This window comes from Cyprinus carpio, chromosome B1 (genome assembly GCF_018340385.1).
Source record: "Cyprinus carpio isolate SPL01 chromosome B1, ASM1834038v1, whole genome shotgun sequence".
In the NCBI taxonomy this organism is placed as follows: domain Eukaryota; kingdom Metazoa; phylum Chordata; class Actinopteri; order Cypriniformes; family Cyprinidae; genus Cyprinus; species Cyprinus carpio.
Window position 1 is genome coordinate 32617473 of NC_056597.1, and position 23428 is coordinate 32640900.

Here is a 23428-nt window from a genome sequence, read left to right on the forward strand (position 1 = left end):
TTATTATCAATGTTGAAAACATATGTGCTGCCCAGTATTTTTGTGGAAAGCTTCATTATTTTTCAGGATTCACAGATGAATAAAAAGTTCAAAAGAACAGCATTTATTTGAAATAGAAATCTTTTGTAGGGTTAGTAACAGTTAGTAACTAACTTTTGATCAATTTAATGTTTCCTTGATGAATAAGATATTTATATAAAATCATGAAAAATCAATTTAAAAGGTAAAAAAAAAAAAAAATGTACGAATGTAAAGAAAAAATGATAGATTCTCTGTTTGTGCATTGTGGACTATTACACATCTCCAGGTTTCCTGCTGCATGTCTCTTATGTGATTGTAAGAGGTTGAATTCAAATCAAAACCTTGACAAACTCACCATAATACTTCTGAATATGATTTCTCACAAAATTTGAGAAAAGTATGGAATAACATGGTTCAGGTCACTCAAGCCATACATGGAAATAGGGGTGCCCTTGTAGTATATGGTGACTAATGGAATTTGTTGGTCATCTAGTGGAAAAGTGTGGCACTGCATTCAAACTAAATCTTTCTGAAAGCTCTCTTTTGTTCCTTTTTACATCAGCTTTACTGTTTTCAAAAAGTTAACCTTTTATAACTTTTTACTTTAATTTTTCTACAATAATTTGCCAAAAGCAGACCAGACTTAAAGACTTTTGATGTTAATTTACTTTCCCTCAGGCCATCCAAGATCTAGGTGACTTTTTTCTTCAGTAGAACAATAAGGACATTTTTGGGTGAACTATCCTTAAGTCTTAAGAATTCTATAATTAGAACAATTTAAGCTGGAAATGTCATTTTCTGGTCAATGTTCAAGAAGTGGAACTGACAGCAAACAGGTTAATTATTATTAACTTATGAAGGCTCTTTGTGCAATAGTAATATATTGTACAATCATCAGAAAATTGTTGTGTAGAAAGGTTTTAAGACAGTAAGAAATGTCATGTCAGCTAGTCATTGATTTCTAATATGCTGACTCTATATCTGGTGTGTCATTTCAGAAACAATCACCATGATTTGACATGACGATGATGGAAACAATGAAGAAAAAACTGCTCAGCAACAAAGTTCTTATCGTGTTTGTTCTCTTCTGCGGTGAGTTACACAAACTCTGCTGTATTGTTCCTGTAGATGATTTTACAGAATGATTGCAAAATTTGTGTATTTTTTTAAAAGGTTTTTATTTAATGAAAAATTTGCGTTATTAAGTGAACTATTATTTAGAAGCTTTTTTTCCTTCTGGTGCCTGCAATAGAGGAATTTTGGTCAATATTTTGCTAAATGTGTTTTTGTGCTGGTAGTGCTGGCACCTTGTCTGGTTTAGGCCTGTCATGGATAAATAATGATGACAATAAAACTGCAAATAGGTGGCAGCAAGTCCATGTTTTAATAAATTCAATTCAATTCAAGTTTATTTGTATATCGCTTTTTACGATACAAATCATTACAAAGCAACTTTACAGAAAATTAAGTTTCTACAATATTTAGTAGTAGCTTATCAGCGGTGACTGTCAGTTTATGTGCATATGGCAGAAATGTTCAGAAAAATCAATAAAAAGACGTAAACAAACAGACGATTAACACTATTAACAGCAATTATGCAATCAAACTTAGAGCAAAATGTGGTAACTCTGTATGTTGTCTCTGGGTTAGCATCATCTGAGGTCCTCTGAGGGGCTGGCATCATCTCTTCTCAGGTGTTCTGGATCCAGACTGGAGCTTGTGTAAATCCTAGTTACCACGGGATGTCAATCCAGCAGAAACAGAGAAACAAATAGAGACATAATTAGCGTAGCTGCTGTTCCAGCCAAGTAAAATTAATTCGTTTAACCCAAGCTAAAGAATAATAATGCACATTTGATCAGATATAACTGCAGTCCAAAATGATGAGATGCATTATTTGAATGCTTGGCCAAAGAGGGTGTGTTTTTAATCTAGATTTAAACAGAGAGAGTGTGTCTGAACCCCGAACATTATCAGGAAGGCTATTCCAGAGTTTGGGAGCCAAATGTGAAAAAGCTCTACCTCCTTTAGTGGACTTTGCTATCCTAGGTACTATCCAGCGTTTTGTGACCTTAGGGAGCGTGATGGGTTGTAGCGTGGTAGAAGACTAGTTAGGTACGCAGGAGCTAAGCCATTAAGGGCCTTATAAGTAAGTAATAATATTTTGTAACTGATACGGAACTTAATAGGTAGCCAGTGCAGAGACTGTAGTATTGGGGTAATATGATCATATTTTCTTGACCTGGTAAGGACTCTAGCCGCTGGATTTTGGACTACCTGTAGCTTGTCTATTGAGGATGCAGGACAAGCACCTAGCAGTGCATTACAATAGTCCAGTCTAGAGGTCATGAATGCATGAACTAGCTTTTCTGCATCAGGAACAGGTAACATGTTTCGTAGCTTGGCAATGTTTCTAAGATGGAAGAATGCTGTTTTTGTAACATGGGAAATATGATTTTCAAAAGACAAGTTACTGTCTAATATAACACCCAGATTTTTTTACAGTAGAGGAAGTAACAGTACATCCGTCTAGTTGCAAATTGTAATCTACGAGATTCTGTGTAATGTTTTCTGGTCCAATAAGTAATATCTCTGTCTTATCTGAATTTAATAGGAGAAAATTATTGGTCATCCAATCTTTTACATTTTTAACACACTCTGTTAGCTTAGATAATTTAGAAGTTTCACCTGGTCTTGTTGAGATATATAGTTGAGTATCATCAGCATAACAGTGGAAACTAATCCCGTATTTTCTAATGATATTACCAAGGGGCAACATGTATATTGAAAATAGCAGAGGACCTAGGACAGATCCTTGTGGCACTCCATATTTTACTGGTGATAAATGAGATGACTCCCCATTTAGATAAACAAAAAGTGGTAGTGATCGGACAAGTAGGATCTAAACCATCTTAAAGCCTGCCCTTGGATACCTGTATAGTTTTGTAATCTATCTATGAGTATGTCGTGATCTATGGTGTCGAACGCAGCACTAAGATCAAGTAAAACTAGCAATGAGATGCAGCCTTGGTCTGATGCAAGAAGCAAGTCATTTGTAATTTTAACAAGTGCAGTTTCTGTGCTATGATGGGGCCTGAAACCCGACTGAAATTCTTCATAGAGATCATTTTTTTTTGCAGGAAGGAGCACAATTGAGCAGACACAACTTTTTCTAAAATTTTAGACATAAATGGAAGATTTGAAATGGGTCTGTAATTTGCCAGTTCACTAGGATCTAGTTGTGGTTTCTTAATAAGAGGCTTAATAACCGCCAGCTTGAATGGTTTTGGGACGGTGACCTAAAGATAACGACGAGTTAATAATATTGAGAAGCAGTTTTTCTGCTACAGGTAACAACTCTTTCAGTAATTTAGTGGGTACAGGATCTAATAAACATGTTGTTGTTTTAGATGCAGTGATAAGTTTATTTAGCTCTTCCTGTCCTATAGTTGTAAAGCACTGCAGTTTATCTTTGGGTGCGACAGATAAACCTAAAGTATTAGACGTCGCCGCGGGCATCGTGCTGCGAACCGTCTCGATCAGGCTCCTGAAGTCCCTCTTCAGCGTCTCCGTCTGCCGCTGCGTGGTGTCGTTAACTCCGGCGTGAAGCACGACCGCTCTGGGGCTCTCGTCGGCCTTCAGGATTGCGGGTATCTGCGCAGAAACATCGAGAACATGAGCACCAGGGAAACAGTGAGTGTGCATAATAAATGAATTATTGTATCATTCAAATCAAATGATTTGTTCAAAACAGCTGATTCAATTAGAAACGAAACAAGTGAGTCCATGGAATGGACTGTTGAATCACTGGCTCACTCGATTCGTTCATAATCTGATTCATTTAAGGAACGAAACACTGTGTTGCTATGCGTTGTTGTATAAGTTAAATAGCACATTTGTGCTCGCACACATGTGCTGATATTCAGAAAAGTACATTGCTTGGAATGAATATAAAAATATAAAAACTTGAGGGTTTTTCTTTCATTGCTTGAATTATTAGGGAATTCTAACTGTATTCTAATAGGCTTCATCGTGCAGTGAATGCTTTTGGACCCTCAAGACATGTATCTGTTTGGTTTTTGCAAAGTTGGTGACTCGATAATGTCAGCTCTACTATCATCTCTCAATCCCTCAGTCACACATCCAGCACAATGACATAATGTTGGGGAATGTCTTTCAGTTTTAATCAAAGAAAAACCATACCTTTTCTGTTGTCTTCTTTTTACCATTAAGCTTCTGACAACTCTCTCGGTCTTCATTTAAAAACATTTTCACTGAAAGTTTGAGTTTTAATAATTTGCATGAGCATGATTCTAATCTGTGAAAGCGACTAGTGAGTAGATGAGTTTATCTGTTCGGCCTGATTAAATGTCCCAACAACCTCTGTAGTCCCATTTAGACACTTCATAGCAACTTCCTTTTCAAGACAAGTAAAAGCTTTTAAAATCAGAAGGAGGTCATACTGGTGTATTTTATGTCAGAATAAAATCTAAAAGTCTTGCTAGTGTTCACCACAAGCCTTATTTTATAGGCATTTAACTAAAAAACAAATTCAAAATCCCATGGACTTCAGGACAATGGAACAAGACTTGCTAAAATGCAACTCGTTTCCGGGTTTTGCCTGAGCAGTCTGTGTCTCTTCGCCCCATCACACTTAAAGAAGTTTGAATCGAATAATGCCACCTCCTGATGCACACCTGATGCGCGTTCCTCTCCTCCTAGCGTTATTTTTAGAAGCAGTGACAGAGAGAGCGTCCACATGCACCACATAAACACATTTACACAAAATTAAAACAAGGGAGATGCATAAGTTACAGAATTAAATTTGTTCGGTAATCGGCACTTTCAGTAAAAACCACTGGTAAATGGTTTACTGACCATGGTATTACTGTGCTCAATTGGCCTGCCAACTCTCCTGACCTGAACCCCATAGAGAATCTGTGGGATATTGTGAAGAGAAAGTTGAGAGACGCAAGACCCAACACTCTGGATGAGCTTAAGGCCGCTATCGAAGCATCCTGGGCCTCCATAACACCTCAGCAGTGCCACAGGCTGATTGCCTCCATGCCACGCCGCATTGAAGCAGTCATTTCTGCAAAAGGATTCCCGACCAAGTATTGAGTGCATAACTGAACATAATTATTTGAAGGTTGACTTTTTTTGTGTTAAAACACTTTTCTTTTATTGGTCGGATGAAATATGCTAATTTTTTGAGATAGGAATTTTGGGTTTTCATGAGCTGTATGCCAAAATCATCAGTATTAAAACAATAAAAGACCTGAAATATTTCAGTTTGTGTGCAATGAATCTAAAATATATGAAAGTTTAATTTTTATCATTACATTATGGAAAATAATGAACTTTTTCACAATATGCTAATTTTTTGAGAAGGACCTGTAGAGACCAAACTTGGTGTGTGATATAACAAGTATGCCCTGAGACTATCTGCAGTGTTTCGGCACTGTGCCACTTAGTGGTCAGGAGATAGGAAAAATGAATATTTTTAGCTTATTACTTCTAAATGGTTTGGCCAAAAATCACAAAACTGGTCTCTTTAGATTAGGTGCAGCATTCCGAGTCAAATGATACCCAATTTTTCTAACATTTTGATTTATGTTGAAAACGTACTTTTTCAAACTCTTCCTAGAACGTTGGTCCGATTTTCACCAAAATTGAGTGGGATCATCTTCGGACTGTGCTGACAAAAAAATGTATGGATTTTGTGTTGATACATGAAACAGTTTTTGTAAAGCGCTGCAACAAATCTGAAGCTTGATGCCAAACTGCATCTGAGGCTGTATCTCTGCAAAGCTTTGACGTATTGACACCAAACTCTGTGTGTGCCACAGCTATATCACCTTGCAGCCCAAGACTGATTGCCCACTGAAGCTAAGCAGGGTTGAGCCTGGTCAGTACCTGGATGGGAGACCTCCTGGGAAAACTAGGTTGCTGTTGAAAGAGGTGTTAACAGGGACTTTAAGCAACAACAGCTGATGGAACGGCAATCTGACATAAACTGTGCAAAAATCACAAAGCAACAGCAACAACCAAGAGGACAGTGAAACATTCAATCATTTATCATTAGCATAATAAAAAATGTGATTTAAACAGGCAAGAGAAAGCGTGCACTTAGCATTAAGTGATAAGTTATTGTCAGAAGAAGAGTTTTTTAGTCTTGTATGATGCCAATAAGTCTAAAAACCTAGATTTACCATGTAAAATATACTCACCTTTTAATCTGTCATGTAGTAGTGACTACAGCAAATTAACTGTACTCCCGTAGTAGACCATTACAATGTACACGTCACGAAGTAGCACTTAAAGTCATGCATGCGCAATCGCACTTTCTTTGCCATTGCCATTCCATCAGCTGTTGTTGCTTAAAGTCCCTAGTGAGGCCAGCAGGGGTGCTCACACGGTGGTCTGTATAGGTCCTAATGTCCCACTATACTGTCAAAAAAGCACCATCTTTCAAATGAGATGTTAAGCCGAGGTCCTGACTCTCTGTGGTCATTAAAAAAAAATTTCATGGCACTTCTTGTAAAGAGTAGAGGTGTAACCCCGGTGTCCTGGCCAAATAGCCCCCCTGGCCTTTGTCAATAATGGCCTCCTAATAATCCCCAATAACTTGATTGGCTCTTTGACTCTCTCTCCTTTCCAGCTGTAGCTGGTGTGTGTGGTGAGCACACTGGCGCCGTTGTCCTGTGGCTGCCATCAAATCATCCATATGGATGCTTCACACTGGTGGCAGTTGAGGAGAGACCCCCCTCCCCATATGATTGTAAAGCGCTTTGGGTGTTCAAAAATACACAATAAAGTGCTATATAACTGCATAATTCATTCATTCATTGTCAACTCACAGAGAACACACCACATTGATTTAATAACACTGGTGGCACTATTGGTAAAAGTGATAATCCATTAAGGCATATTACTTTTTCAGCCATTTCAACTGCAATCATTCTAAAACACCCTTAATTACTAATTGATAGTCTTATGCTAGATCCCATGCTTAGCTCCTCATTTTGCCTCTGCTGTGCTTGGCCCCGTAATTTCTGCTTGCAGCTACGTTTATTATTATCATTATTCCGCCATAAAACTGATCGTGCAGACCAAACCGTAAGGCCTAGAGACTTGAAACCTGGCCAGATGGTAGGTCTCAATTTGGGGAGAGCTTGACAAGGTATGACCCCGATTGGCCAATAGGGGCGCTACGGCGATCAACAAATCATAACTGCTCATAACTCCTAGACTCCTAGACTAATGTGTCTTATATTACTGGAATCCTTGGCTCAAGACGAACAAAACATATATCTCCGATTTAATTTCTGCCATTAAATGTTTGCCTGCATTTAGAATTTTTTTGAAAAATCGACTTTTCCAAACTCCTAATAGACCGTTTGTCCAATTCACTCAAAATTTGATACACATCATCTAGAGACCTTCACGCAAAAAGTTATCAAAAGAATTTAAATCGGTGATTCACTCTCATGACGGGACGGCAAAACGTTCGAAGTAGGCAGGGCCACTTTCACTTATATTTTCAACAAATTTTGTCATACTCATGTACGAGTTCATTCTGTGGTCATTAAAATAATAATAATAATAATAAAAAAGTGGCGATTTACCACTTGATGCCACTATAATACAAAAAACAATAACAGCTGTAACTACACAACTGTTAGTCCAAATGACTTGAAAATTGGCATGTATTGTCTTTGTTCAAGTTGCCTTAATGATTTATGATGACATTCATGTATCTCGAAAAACATGGCTGACACTGGCCTATAAACTTTGAGCATCTCTTAGACCAGGTTAATGGAGGCCGATGGGGATGAAACTCGGTGGGCCTATTTGACTCATGACCTTAGAGGTCTGTGCAAAGTTTGGAGAAAAAAATGGCCACTTGGTGGCGCAATTGTTTAATCTACTGTATATATCACACAACATATCACACATATACATAAAATTCATATCATATGTTGAATCTCCTCATTCTGAACAACTTTGCCTCAAGAACCACTGCTGTCAATGAAATTGTTAAACATTTGCGATAATTTGAAAAATCGACTTTTTTGAAACTCCTCATAGGACACTTGTGCAATTTGTTTAAAACTTGGTATACATAATCTAGAAACACTCATGGAAAAAAGTAATCAAAAGAATTTCAATTGGTGATTCAGGTTCGCAACAGAATGCCTAAACGTTTGACGTAGCAGTTGCCTTTTACTAAAATGGTAATATCTCTTGATTGCAATGAGATATTTTCACAAAACATGGTATACATGTGTAGAAGCTCAGTCTGAGGTGACAGTAAAAAAGATGTAGCTTCTATAATAGGACAAAAAACATGAAAACCACTACATCTACACAACAGTTAGTCTGATTGACTTGAAAATAGGTAATAGGTCTTTGCCATGATGGTAAAGAGATTGTCTATTTGGTGGCACTATAACAGGAAAAAAAAATGAAAATGGCTATAACTACGCAATCGTTAGTTTGGCATGTCAAGTCAAGTCAAGTCATGTCATCTTTATTTATATAGCACTTTTAACAACATAAATTGTAACAAAACAACTAAACAGAATTAAATAGGAAAATAGTGTGTCAAGAAAGCAAAAAGGCAGTTCATCATTGAATTCAATTATGTCATCATCCAGCTCAGTTCAGTTTAAATAGTATCTGTGCAATCAAGTCAGCGAAATCGCTGGTAATTAAGTGTCCCCAACTAAGCAAGCCAGAGGCAACAGCGGCAAGGAACCAAAACTCCATCGGTGACAGAATGGAGAAAAAACCTTGGGAAAAACCAGGCTCAGTCAGGGGCCAGTTCTCCTCTGGGCAGACAAAACCAGCAGTTCAATTCCAGGCTGCAGATTGTGCAGAAGAATCATCTGTTACCTGTGGTCTTGTCCCAGTGGCTGTCTAGGAGACAAAGTCTTTACTGTGGATCTGTCTCTGGGGCTCATCTAGTTGTCCTGGTCTCCACTGACATTCAGGATTGTAGAGGTCCTCTCTAGGTGCTGATCCACCATCTGGGCTGGATACATACTGGATCTGGTGGCTACGGTGACCTCGGAATAAGAGAGAAACAGACTAATATTAGCGTAGATGCCATTCTTCTAATGATGTAGCAAGTACATCGGGTGTTATGGGAAGTGTTCCCAGTTCCAGTTTTCCTAATTAATGCAGCCTAAAAATCCTTTAATGGATTAGAATATTAGAAACGTGTTAGTGTGTTATGTGAAAGCCAGGTTGGTCTTTAATCTAGATTTAAACTAACAGAGTGTGTCTGCCTTCTGAACAATGTTAGGTAGGTTATTCCAGAGTTTGGGAGCTAAGTAGGAAAAGGATCTGCCACCTGAAGTTGATTTTGATATTCGAGGAATTATCAAATTGCTAGAGTTTTGAGAATGCAGCGGACGTAGAGGACTATAATGTAACAAGAGCTCGTTCATATATTGAGGTGCTAAACCATTCAGCTCTTTAAAAGTAATAAGCAAGATTTTAAAATCTATGCAATGTTTAATAGGGAGCCAGTGCAATGTTGACAGAACCGGGCTAATATGGTCATACTTCCTGGTTCTAGTAAGAACTCTAGCTGCTGCATTTTGGACTAACTGGAGTTTGTTTATTAAGCGTGCAGAACAACCACCCAATAAAGCATTACAATAATCTAACCTTCATTTCAATAAAACATAAAAAAAAATTTTTGCATTTGACATTGAGAGCATAGGCCGTAATTTAGATATATTTCTGAGATTGAAAAATGCAGTTTTTGGCTTTCAAAGGAAAGATTGCTATCAAATAGCACACCTAGGTTCCTAACTGATGACGTAGAATTGACAGAGCAGCCATCAAGTCTTAGACAGCGTTCTAGGTTATTACATGCAGAGTTTTTAGGTCCTATGATTAACACATTTCAGAATTTAGCAGTAAGAAATTACTCGTCATCCAGTTTTTTTTATGTTGACTATGCATTCCGTTTTTCAGATTGGTATGTTTCTCCAGGCCTTGAAGAAATATAGAGCTGAGTATCATCAGCATAACAGTGAATGCTAACACCATGCTTCCTGATGATATCTCCCAAGGATAACATGTAAAGTGTGAAAAGTAACGGCCCTAGTACTGAGCCCTGAGGTACTTTATACTGCACTTGTGATCGATATGATACCTCTTCATTCACTGCAACGAACTGATGGCGGTCAGATAAGTACGATTTTGAACCATGCTAATGCATTTCCAGTAATGCCAGCAAAGTTTTCTAGTCTATACAAGAGAATGTTGTCGTCCATAGTGTCAAACGCAGCACTAAGATCCAATAGCACTAATAGAGAGATACAACCACGATCAGATGATAAGAGCAGGTTATTTGTAACTCCAAGGAGAGCAGTCTCAGTACTATGATATGGTCTAAATCCCGATTGGAAATCGTCACAGATACCATTTTTCTCTAAGAAGGAATATAATTGTGAGAATACTACCTTTTCTAGTATCTTGGACAGAAAAGGGAGATTCGAGATTGGTCTGTAATTAACTAGTTGTTTGGGGTCAAGTTGTGGTTTTTTGATGAGAGGCTTAATAACAGCCAGTTTGAAGGTTTTGGGGACATATCCTAATGACACTGAGGAATTAATAATAGTCAGAAGAGGATCTATGACTTCTGGAAGAACCTCTTTTAGGAGCTTAGATGGAATAGGGTCTAACATACATGTTGTTGGCTTAGATGATTTAACAAGTTTATACAATTCTTCCTCTCCTATAGTAGACAATGAGTGTAACTGTTCTTCAGGGGATCTATAGTGCACTGTCTGATGCGATACTGTAGCTGACGGCTGCATGGTTATACAATTTTATCTTTTAATAGTATCGATCTTGGAACTAAAGTAGTTCATAAAGTCATTACTGCTGTGATGTTGGGAAATGTCAACACCTGTTTATTTTTCATTAATTACACTATTTGTATTGAATAAATACCTGGGGTTATGTTTGTTTTCTTCTAATAGAGACAGAAAATAATCAGATCTAGCAGTTTTTAATGCTTTTCTGTAGGATAGTGTACTTTCCAGCCAAGCAAAACGAAATATCACTAGTTTTGTTTTCCTCCAGCTGCGCTCCATTTTCCGGCCTGCTCTCTTTAGGGTGCGAGTGTGCTCATTACACCACGGTGTCAGACTGTTTTCCTTAATCTTCCTTAAGTGTAAAGGAGCAACCAAGTTTTTGGATGTGCTAAAGAATTGAGATAAATCAAGAAGATTAGTTACAATGCAGTGTTTTGTGGTAGAAGTGATGGTTCTACCATACTCGTAACAAGTAGAATTTACAGTTTTAGCTATATGAAGTTTGCACGAGACTAGATAATGATCTGTGATATCATCGCTTGGCTGCATAATTTCAACACCATCAACATCAATTCCATGTGACAGTATTAAATCTAGAGTATGATTTCCAAAATCACTATTACCATACACCAATTGTCTAAGCCCAATAGAGTTTAAAATGTCTTTGGATGCTGATCCCAATGCATCTTTTTCATTATCAACATGTATATTAAAATCACCAACAATTAAATTTTATCTGCAGCCAGCACTAACTCGGATATAAAATCAGCAAATTCTTTAATAAAGTCTGTATGGTGCCCTGGTGTCCTGTATACAGTAGCCAGTACAAACATCACCAAGGATTTATCATTAACACTTGTTTCTCTGGATAATGTTGAATATGAAGCACCATTACTTCATACAAGTTATACCTGAAGCCCACCCTCTGAGAAATACTTAAAATATTTTTATAAATTGTAGCAACACCTCCCCCTTTACCTTTTGGACTCATGTTTATAAAACTAATCTTGGGGGGAGGGGGGGTAGACTCATTTAAAATAATGTAATTATCAGGTTTTAGCCAGGTTTCTGTCAAACAGAGCACATCTAGATTATGATCAGTGATCATATTATTTCCGAAAAAAAATTATAGGGTGAAAATAGGGTGAAATAGGGTGAAAATCTTACCTACTTATTTGTATTTTTTGTATTTTTTATTCTTTTATTGTGTTTTTTGTTCTGTCGCTGTCATTCTGTTGCACTGCGGAGCTTCTGTCACGAAAACAAATTCCTCGTATGTGTAAACATACCTGGCAATAAAGCTCATTCTGATTCTGATTCTGATAGGGTGACAGAAATAGGTTGACAGCATCTCCCTCTGTTGATCCAGATGAGTTGATTACAACCTTTAATTCTGTCTCTATGAACATCATGGACTCCATTGCTCCATATAAAATGAAGGAAAGAAAAGCCAACCTTGGCTAAATGAACAGACTTGTGCACTTGTGTTAATGATCTTCTCTTGATTACGGATGCAGGTAATCATGCAGCATTAATTTTATTAGATTTGTCAGCAGCTTTTGACACCATTGATCACCAGATCCTTTTGACTTGTTTAACACAATTTGTTGGGATCCAGTTAATGGTCTTAAAAAGGTTTGCCTCTTATTTGGAAACTAGATCTTTTTCAGTGAAGATCGGTAACTACAGGGTTTCCGCGGGTTCTTAAAAAGTCTTAAATTTAGTTGTATAAAATTTAAGGCCTTAAAGTCTTAAATTGTGCAAGAAAGTTTTAATTATGATTTCAAGAGGTCTTAAATTTGGGGACGAAAAGACCAGAATTGCGATATGGCTGAATGTGATGATTAAACTTCAAAAGGCTAACATTATGATTTCATTGAATAAACATGAGCACTGCACATTCAATCTCCAGTGCTGCTGCTTTGTGTTCTGCTGTTATAAGGGAAACCGTTAAATTTCTACCAAACGCTCCACCTGCTGGCACAGAATGAATGAGCATTTTCAATACAACTGTTGTTTTGTTCAGAGTTCAGAACAATGTGAAAATCGACCCATGTTTTTACCCTGCAAACACGCAGATCTTTAAATGTGAACTGGTGGATCGATAAGAAGACAATGCATTATAAAAAATCTAAACATGGGGTGTGCGATATGTACGGTCTGCGATAATATAGTAATTGTAGTTTTAGTGATGTGCGGTTTGCTATTATGAATTTATCGCAAAAAGCAAACGCAAAACACACCTACAGATTGCACACATACATCAGTTGATGAAGTCTAGTAGGTTAGACTAGTGCGCGTTCCCGCATTTAGAGTGTGTTCTTTCACTGCATGCATTAATCAGTCTATTAAAATGCATTTAGAATTATCATATAATTTAAGATGGGGGCAGAAAATTTATATATATGTAATTTCATAAAGTTAATATCACATGAAGAGTGCCGTTTTTTTTCTCCAAAAGCAAGCATGATTACAAATGTGATATTGATTTACACAACAATTAAATAAACTAGTAGTTAATATTAAGATATTACATTTTAGACACCATATTTCCAGTTTTTGCTCTATTTCTCCAACAAAAAGAATTTCAAACAAAGCCACAGTGCTGTTTTGCGTCTCTGAACACCAGTATGCTGTTTTGTTCCTGAATGAATCAACCGTTTAAACACTTATTAACAGTGACTTACTGCCGCCTACTGGTGGTTTTAATTTTACATTTAAGGTATCTTTTCATTTTTTAAATAATTTCAAACATCAGTTTTCAATATTTTATGTTTAAAATATCAAAACATTATTCATGCATTTGTAACTGCAGGTTAAGGTATTCCATGTCCCTCTGAGCTGCATTAAACAGTGTGTAAATGACACTTCTAATGCAGCTTCTGTGTTTCCTCTGCATTGCAAAGATACATTCTGTTGATGCTGATTTAATTTGCTTGGTAAAAACCCAAATGCAAGAATCTGACTTAAAAGATGGTGCACACTTTTAGAAAAAAAAAGACTTAAATGACTTAGGGTTAGGTTAGGTTAACTGACGACACAGAATATGAATAGCTGTCCACGGTAGTCCTTAAGATATCAGCACAATAACACACTCAGCAAAATATCATCTAATTATTGTTATCAAAAAAGGCCCAGAATATTTTGGACATATCTTTTTTTTTATTTTTTTTTAATCAATATCGCACACCCCTACTTTATGTTATTTAATTGATATACAGTAATGATTTATGGATAATCATTTTTTTAATGAATATATTAATTTAAACTTTTGACTTTAAAGGCTGAAATGTAAATTTTATCATTTTATAAAACTTTGTTTTTGTGGAAACTGAACTGTATCTGAACTGTAAATTATGCTTTTTACAGTAATTTTATGGTACTTTATATGGTATTATAGACATTGCCCTACCCTGCTCATATGGTATTCATTTTATATGTTCAGGTCTTAAAAAAGGTCTGAAAAAGTGTTAAATTTGAGCTTAAAAATCCTGCAGAAACCCTGAACTATTTTTCTGCCTCTGCACCTATTACCTGTGGGCTCCCGCAAGGGTCTATTTTGGGTCCAGTCCTGTTTTCACTCTGCATGCTCCATTTGGGAATGATCTTTAAGAAGTATGATATTTCTTACCATCTGTATGCTGATGACACTCAAGTCTACTTGCTGTTGAGACCCAGTAGTAAGCCTTCTGATGCCCCGTTCCTTAAGTGTCTGGAGGATGTGAAGTTGTGGATGGCTGTAAATCTCATTCAATTGAATGAAAATAAAACAGAAGTTAATATTTTTGGTCACTCAGCTGGTAGCCAGATGCTAAACGATAACTTGGGTCCATGAAAGGTGTACCTGCAGGATCAAGTAAAGAACTTTGGAGTATCTTTATTTGATCGTCAAATAAAGATGGTGGTTTGTAATTGCTTCTTCTATCTAAGGGCAATAGCCAAACTGAAACGTATTCTTCCAGCCAGGGACCACTACTGTAGTGCTCTTTATGTTGGGACTTGTCATAAACATGTTGTTCACTTGCAGTTAATACAAAATGCTGCTGCAAGGTTGTTAATTAATGCTAGGACATCAGATCATGTTACTCTCTTATTGTCTTTTTTTAGGATGGTTACCAGTACAATTTAGGATACAATATAAGATTTTGATACATGTTTTTAAAGCTCTTCACGGAATGGCGCCAGAATACCTAGCTTAGCTTATTAAGCCCCACAGTCCAAGCGTAATAATAAGATCAGCAAATAAGATTCTCCTAGCTCTCCCTCGTGCACATCTCAAATTGAAGGGTGATCGTGCTTTCTCCGTCGCTGGCCCAAGGCCGTAGAATAATCTGCCACTGGATTTTAGATTTTCCTTATCTTTAAATGTTTTTAAGGATTGTTTGAGATCATATTTGTACACCCTGGCATTTTAGTATATGGATGTTTTTATGCTTGTCTTGTTGTTGTTGTTGTTGTTTTTTTTCTGCTTTCCATTGTGATAAATTGTATAAATAAATGAACAAACAAACAAATATGCATCACATACACCCTACAAACAAAGTAATGTGAACCTGGCATTATGTGTGTGCTGCAAGTGTGCATGAGTGCATGGTCTCCAGGAAAGTGTGCAAGCGTTGAATGGTTTAAACACTGGCAAGAATTAAAAAGAAAAAATGCAGTTTATAAACTTCAGTGACGATGCGACACTGCCTTGATAGTGCAAGTGATAATTCCTGTGTCGACTGTGCAGCATGCAGCTCGCTTATAGTGCAGACGCGATGTGACTTGAAGCCATTTGCTTTTTGAGAGAGAAAGAGAGTGTGCACTGTGATTCACTCAAGCTGTTTGTGAAATTATGTATCATAGAAACTTGTTGAAATTACTTTACCAGTTATTTAATGAAGAAATATCAATTGTACCTCATCTTCAGCATTATAATTATTTCACCCACGCCAGACAGAGACTGAGACGGTGCAGCTGCATGTCATGCCAAACCTCTCACGACAGGCGCGTCATCAGCTTGAGATTGATTTTATGAGATCTGCCTTTTTGGAGATCGCCAATCAATCATCCCAAAGCGATTGTCTGCCGATTGTGATTGGTAGCCAATCAGTCGGAGCACCCCTAATTTTAACTTCACAATATTACTGTTTTTGCTGTATTTTGGATCAAATAAATGTAGGCTTTGTGAGCAGAAGAGAATACTTAAAAAAAAAAAAAAAAAAAAAAATCTTACTGTTAAAAAACTTTTAATGTTTTGTTATTGCTCCTTCAATAGGTCTGCTTTCACATCTCATTTCAAAGTATTAGGTTCAACTGGTCTGTCTAGTAAAGTCACCTTTATTTATATAGTGTTTTAAACATAACAAATCATTGCAAAGCAGCTTTACAGAAAATATTAAAGGAAAACGCCCCCATTTTTCCATATTCCACTATGTTCTTCCCTCAACTTAGACGAGTTGATACGTACCTCTCCCGTCTCAGTGCATGCACTCAATCGCTGTAGAGTGCGGCGCCACCTAGCATTTAGCTTAGCACCACACATTCCTTAGGATCCAAACAGGGATGAATTTAGAAGCTACCAAACACTTCCATGTTTTCCCTATTTAAAGACGATTACATAAGTAGTTACACGAATAAATATGGTGACACAAAATAAAACGTGGCAATTTTCTAAGCAAATAAAAAATGATAACTATAATGTATGGCGGAAGAGCACATTGCAGCACTTTGACCTCGGCACAGTTCCCACTAAACATTGGATGTCGGATAGACGTGCAGATCATGTCTATATTAGGTCCGTTGGTCCATGACCATTTCTGAACATCTATTTGACGTCCAAACTAGGTCCACTATTTGGACGTCCAATCATGACCCAACTTGGACGTCATCTTGACGTTCAACATTTGACCTTTGAACTGGGTAATTTTTTTGGACTTCATTTGGACGTCTATAACAGGTGCAGGAAATTTACATGATTAATATGTAATATTTGTTTATAGGGCCTATCAACATGATTAATACATGAAGAGTTCAGATGCAAAAGCCTCTAAGTGCCAACTGAAATTTTCTTCTAGAATGATCATTTTTATCAAGCTTGTATATTTAAGTTCAATAATTTCACTTAAATGGCAATGCGAATTACCTATTAATTGTCATTAAAGTGAAAGTACCTAACTATACAGTCTTTATAGAAATGATCATTCTAGAAGAATTTCAGATGGCACTTCAGATGGCTTTTGCATCTGAACTCTTCACATACAGATTATTTATAAACAAACACAATTTATTATGTGAATACCTGTTTATTCAGGCCATTTTTTTTTTTTTTTTTTTTTTTTTTACATTTTCCTATTTTTCTTTAACTGGTTTATTTAAAGTAGCCTAATCAAGTTATTTCTTTATGCATACATGTATTTTTGCATGTATCTGTTTATTTATTTGGAAATGCAACTTGTGGGAAATTATAGTTCAGAAAAAAATTTCATGGTAGCATATATTAGGCCTATCCTCCTTATTTTTAATTTAAAAAGAACCAACAGCAGCTAAAGAACAGGCGAGAACAACTCTCTATCAAGGGCTTTGGATTTCAACCAAAGAGACAAAAAAACAGTCAACATCACTCGGATTGGTCGAGGCAGCACATCATCATAACCCAACCAGTAAACGCCACTCTGATTGGCCTAGGTAACACGACAGGCATTTCGCGCGAGTGTTCAACCATTGCAAAATGACGGCACAGCTTTTCAGCCTGCATCGCTGGTGAACGTTTCCTCTCGGTCAGCCTAGGGAATTCTGTATCCATGTGTACGTATAGTGTTAAGTATTTTAGTGTTATTTTCTTAAACTTCACAGACCTGCTGTGGTTAACGTTGCAGCTGCGAATGGTTAATTATTTTTGAATAAAGATAAAAATGGTGACATTGAATTGTGATTTATTTGTATAACTGTAGTGTTGTATGTAGTCCCATGTTTCCAGAGGGTGGAGGACATGTTTTCTGTGCCAGTTAATTTTCCTGTAGCTTTGTTTGGCTCAACAGCTAGTTTCAACAGGAAATGCATTACACCTTGGTATGCATCTCCAGTTATCACCTGCTGCTGAGACAATCAAATTGAGTCCTCCACCCTCTGGAAACATGGAACCACAGTTATAGAAGTTATAAAAACGACGTCCAAAATAAGTCTAAATTTGATGTTGAAAAGACGTCCACAAACGACCACATTTGGACTATAAATAGCCCTTACAAGGAGGTCCCACGGACGTCAACATTAGACGTGCGGAAGACGTCAAAAAAGATGTCGCCTGGCGTTACAAAACAACCCCTTCAATGGACCGAATTCGGACGTCCAAAAATTACATGAAAAAGACGTCATTCCGACGTCACATTGCGCAGTGGGTTATATCATCACTCCTGAAAACTCCTCACGTTGGTTGTATTGACGGAAGTTAGAGGGAGAGGGTTCCATTTAGGAGTAGGTTATTAGTGACACAAGTTGATGTCCATGTGGCAGAAATGTACAGTAAGAATCATGCAGTTAGTTACAAATGACACAGTGAACACTATTAACTGCAATGATTATATGTTGTGATTAAACTTTGAGATTGCGATAAAACATTGCGATTAAGCAATACTTTGGTAGTTTTATATGCTGTTCCAGGGTTAACATCATCTCAGGTCCTCTGGGGGGTTGGCACCATCTCTTCTCAGGTGTTCGGTCATCTCAGATCTTTGTAAGGGTTGGATCCAGACTGAAGCTTGTGTAATTCCTAGTTGCCATGGCAGAAACAGAGAAGCAAATAGAGACAAAATTAGCATAGCTGCTGTTCCAACCAAGTAAAAATTATGTGTTCAATCTAGACAAAAGAATGTTAATTTGCATTTGATCAGATATAACTGAAGTACAAAGTTACAAGATACATTATGGCTAAAAAGAAGTGTCTTTGTTTATTTGTTTGTTTTATTTATTTAATGAGCACCATTAATACAACACTGGGTTGACCAACGTGCTGTACAATAGCAAAAAAAAAAACAAAAAAAAAACATCACAGGAAGAAACCAACATCATCACCAACATCACAGGAAGAAAAGAGTATTATAAAGCAAGTAAAACAAACATCATAGAAAAGGAGGAGAGCCACTTTAAGTCAATGTGTTGAGCCAAAGGCTAACTCTAATAAATACAATTTAAATTTTTTTTTAAAACAACATGTTCGAGATTGCACTTGCCATCGGAGGCATAATAAGACCACGGCAACAGGAAATTCCAGTGGAGGTGAATTTATTGTGCAGATAGCGTAGATCCCACATCGAACCCTCACATATCTTAAACACATAATACACAATACATTCGAACACTTACAGGCATTATACAGGTCTGTGTATACATGATGTCAGTGCCGGTAAACAGAACATGTTAATGCTGCGTGCAGTGTATGTGTGTGTGCTAAATATGGTGTACATGCATACAGTCCGTTAATGATCACGGGGTTGCTCCATGACAGAACCCAGTGTAGGTAATATTCTAGGTCTAAAGCCAAGCTATTCCAACGCTTAGGGGCCACCACTGAAAATAACTGACAATAAATTAAAACTCATTTATTTAACATAACCTAAACCCACTGTGATTTTAATTGCTCTTGTTATGTAAAATTATATAAAGCTGAGGCAGAACTGCCCTGGGCTTTCCTCAGCTTGAATGTCAACATCTATTTTTATAAATCCTGCTCTAAATATGGATTTGCGTACATCAAATATTTAATCTAGATTTTAAACAGAGAGAGTGTGTCTGAACCCTGAACATTATCAGGAAGGCTATTCCAGAGTTTGGGATCCAAATGCGAGACAGCTCTCTCCTTTATAGAAGACTAGTTAGGTACGCAGACGCTAAACCATTAAGGGCCTTATAGATGAGTAATAATATTTTGTAACTGATACGGAACTTAATAGGTAGCCAGTGCAGAGACTGTAGTTTTGGGGTAATATGATCATATTTTCTTGACCTGGTAAGGACTCTAGCCGCTGCATTTTGGACTACCTGTAGCTTGTCTATTGAGGATGCAGGACAAGCACCTAGCAGTGCATTACAATAGTCCAGTCTAGAGGTCATGAATGCATGAACTAGCTTTTCTGCATCAGGAACAGGTAACATGTTTCGTAGCTTGGCAATGTTTCTAAGATGGAAGAATGCTGTTTTTGTAACATGGGAAATATGATTTTCAAAAGACAAGTTGCTGTCTAATATAACACCCAGATTTTTGACTGTAGAGGAAGTAACAGTACATCCATCTTGTTGCAAATTGTAATCCAAGAGATTCTGTGTGCTGTTTTTTGGTCCAATAAGTAAAATCTATGTCTTATCTGAATTTAATAGGAGAAAATTATTTTTCATTCAGTATTAACATTTTTGACACACTCTGTTAGCTTAGATCATTTAGAAGTTTCATCTGTTCTTGTTGAGATATATAGTTGAGTATCATCAGGATAACAATGCAAACTAATCCTGTATTTTCTAATAATATTACAAAGGGTCAACATGTATATTGAAAAGAGCAGAATAAATGCACCATGACATGCTTTTCATATAAATATTTTGTAATGCTGCTCATCACATTGTTTCAAAAAATTAAAAGGTAAATTCATGGCAGAATCAAAAACATTCATGCATTGGAATGCGGTCCACTCTGTTGTGTTGAATTTCATTATAGGACATTTATACTTGGCAAGTGTTAAACATGCCAATGAAATACAATGCACAAGACAGTCTCTAAACATGCAAAAATCATGCCACAGTGAGGATGTAATCACTATTCAGACCTGGAGAGAAATTGCTGGTGTGATGGGGAAACTATTTGTAGGTAGTTGGCTCATTTTTTTAACATAATCTAAACCTACTGTGATTTTAATTGCCCTTGTTAGGTAAAATTATATAAACCTGAGGCAGAACTTCCCTGGGCTTTCCTCAGCTTGAATGTCAGCATCTATTTTTACAAATCCTGCTCTAAATATGGATCTGCGTACATCACAGATGTACCAGCAAAGTACATCAGTGAATCTGAGAGATAATTCAGCATTGATTAGAAATCAGGTTCTTCTCTTTGCCTGAGCCATGCCTGATGGGCTTGATAGACTGCTAGCATAGTCTTAGACATACAGCCGTCTGATGCTCAGCATTAACCTAAAGTCATAAGTGAAGTGAATTTAATAGATCTATTTGATCTTCTCCTTAGGCTACCTTACGCCAGTACTGCATGGACAGGTAAGCAGAGCAAATGCATACAAGAGAGTCTAAATCAGGGCTGTCCAATCCTGTTCCTAGAGATCTGCCTTCCTGCAAAGTTCAGCTCCAACCCTCTTCAAACACATCTGAAGCAGCTCATTAAGATCTTAAGGAGCACTTGATACTTATAGACAGTTGTGTTGGGTCAGGGTTAGATCTCCACAAACAGGACTGGGAACCCCAGGTCTAAATCATGAAACACTTTTTTTTAAATAATGCATTTTTTTTTAATGCTATTTAACTAATATTAACTAAGTCACCATTTAGTGTGACCACTCTTTTTCCTTGGTACACTTGCCCACAGTTTTTAAGATAGTTACTAGATTGATCATTCATGCATCTTATAGAATCACCACAGTTCTTCTATGGATCTTTTGGCTTTTGTCTCAGTTGCTTCTGTCTAATTTTACACAATATAATTAAAAAAAAAAAAAAAAACATTTTAAAACATATTTTTTATTTCATTATTAATACATACATGCATATACAATTATTGATCTTATGTTTGTGTACAACACCTTTTCAGAAAAAGAAAGATATCACTTTTTTTTCTTTTCTTATTTCTGCAAAAATCAGATGACACTTGGTGTAGGTCTACCGGTGTTGGGGCTTTTTTATTTTACATTTTTTATTTCTAATTCTGTACAGTATCATTTCAATTAGAAAGTGTTTACAACTACTTCACTTATTTCTCCTTATAATATTTTGGATGCTGCACCATTGTGCTGAACATGCTGGACTCACCTCTGAATAATTGTTGTTTTTTGTTTTTTCATTAGTATGTCACAAATCATTTTAATGGTAAGTTCAAGCACATTAATATGATCCTATTAATAAATGTATATTTAATATTGATGCGTCAAAATAATTCTAGTTTGATTAAAAAGAGTACCGTAGCTGTTGAAGCTGAGCTGTCTGCTACTGTTCATTCTCTTTTCCAGCAGAGATTCAGCAGGATGAGTCAGAGAACAGGTCAGAATAGTTCATCTGTCCGGACAGCTTTATGATGATACGCACTAAGATCACTGCATTTCAAAAAGTGATTTCTCTTGCTTCCATACAGGACTCTCAATGTGTCGATGCAAACATACTACTCGGTGGAGGTGAACCACACAACCTCAGTGGTAAGGCCATTAGCTCATAAAAGGCCTGAGCCTAAAATACCACCCCAAGCAGCTGTTAATATCCATCAATATCGTCGACTTGATTGCACAGATACTATTTAAACTGAACTGAGCTGGATAATGACATCACTGAATTCAATGATGAACTCCCTTTAACTGAAAATTGAGTGTTTACTATTGTCATTTTGCATTATTGACTATTTTGCTATAGTGTGCTTTGACACAATCTGTACTGTTAAAAGCACTATATAAATAAAAGGTGACCTGACTTGAATTAACAGTAATATATACAAAGACTTGTTCATGTTGATGAAACAAATCAGCAGCACATTTGACCTTTAAATCAGTAATAAGATAAATCAATGAAGGGAAATTAGACTTGACTCCGATGAGTGACAGAAACATCTCTGGTGATGATAAATTCAGCTCAGACGTATAAGCGAATCAGAGCTGGATTTCTCTGTGGAGCTGGACCATAACTCACACATCACACAAGTTCATCTCCTTCTCTTATCCAGCTGTCTCTGTTCGATAAGTTACAGTTTTCTGTCTTTTACAGGACTTACAGACAAATGACAGTGTGGCTGATCTCTTCACTTCTTTGGATGATCTCACTGAAACAACCATTCATGATCAAGCGTTTGTTGAGAACTGGCTGTATTTGAAGCTTCTGCCTCTTTTGTCTTATATAAATGAGGAGTTTGTGACACAACTGAGCTGGATGAACATCACCTGTGGGGCTTTCCAAGTCATGTACATGAAATTACATGAAACAACACAAAAATACACACATTCACATTAAATTTTTTTACTTTAATACCATGAGTGCTAGTACAACAATGTTCTTTTCTGAATGGACAGTGTGGAAGTTCTCAGCAGCGAGGAATCGCTTATCACAGACAGGCAGCAGAAGCTGATCTACATGCATCTCATTTACTCTTACCTGTCCAGAACAGATACAGCAGGTACTCAGACATTAACTGAGAAATGTATTGAAAGGAATTTTATGGAGGATTGGAAGTCACGGGCGACAAATGTTCAATTTCAGATCCAGGTTGCCATACAAACATCACTAATCACCATGAATGGATGCAGAGGAATTTTGGGATCTTCTCTAAATATGCATCTCTCAGTCAACTGCAAACACTCAACAGCCATTTCACTGAGGTGAGTTGAGTTCTGAAA

At 36.9% G+C, this 23428-nt stretch overlaps 1 protein-coding gene across 1 annotated transcript in view; it reads left to right on the plus strand.

Moving 5' to 3' along the window:
- The first annotated feature begins 1043 nt into the window (after positions 1-1043).
- Positions 1044-23428, plus strand: part of LOC109071419 — a 41721-nt gene continuing 19336 nt past the window's right edge. Inside the window, exons 1-8 of the mRNA XM_042716040.1 lie at positions 1044-1113; positions 21070-21098; positions 21899-21920; positions 22061-22091; positions 22183-22243; positions 22803-22996; positions 23105-23208; positions 23292-23410. Coding sequence (XP_042571974.1) covers positions 1047-1113; positions 21070-21098; positions 21899-21920; positions 22061-22091; positions 22183-22243; positions 22803-22996; positions 23105-23208; positions 23292-23410 — 627 coding nt within the window. The 5' untranslated portion in view covers positions 1044-1046. The remainder of the gene's footprint in view (positions 1114-21069; positions 21099-21898; positions 21921-22060; positions 22092-22182; positions 22244-22802; positions 22997-23104; positions 23209-23291; positions 23411-23428) is intronic.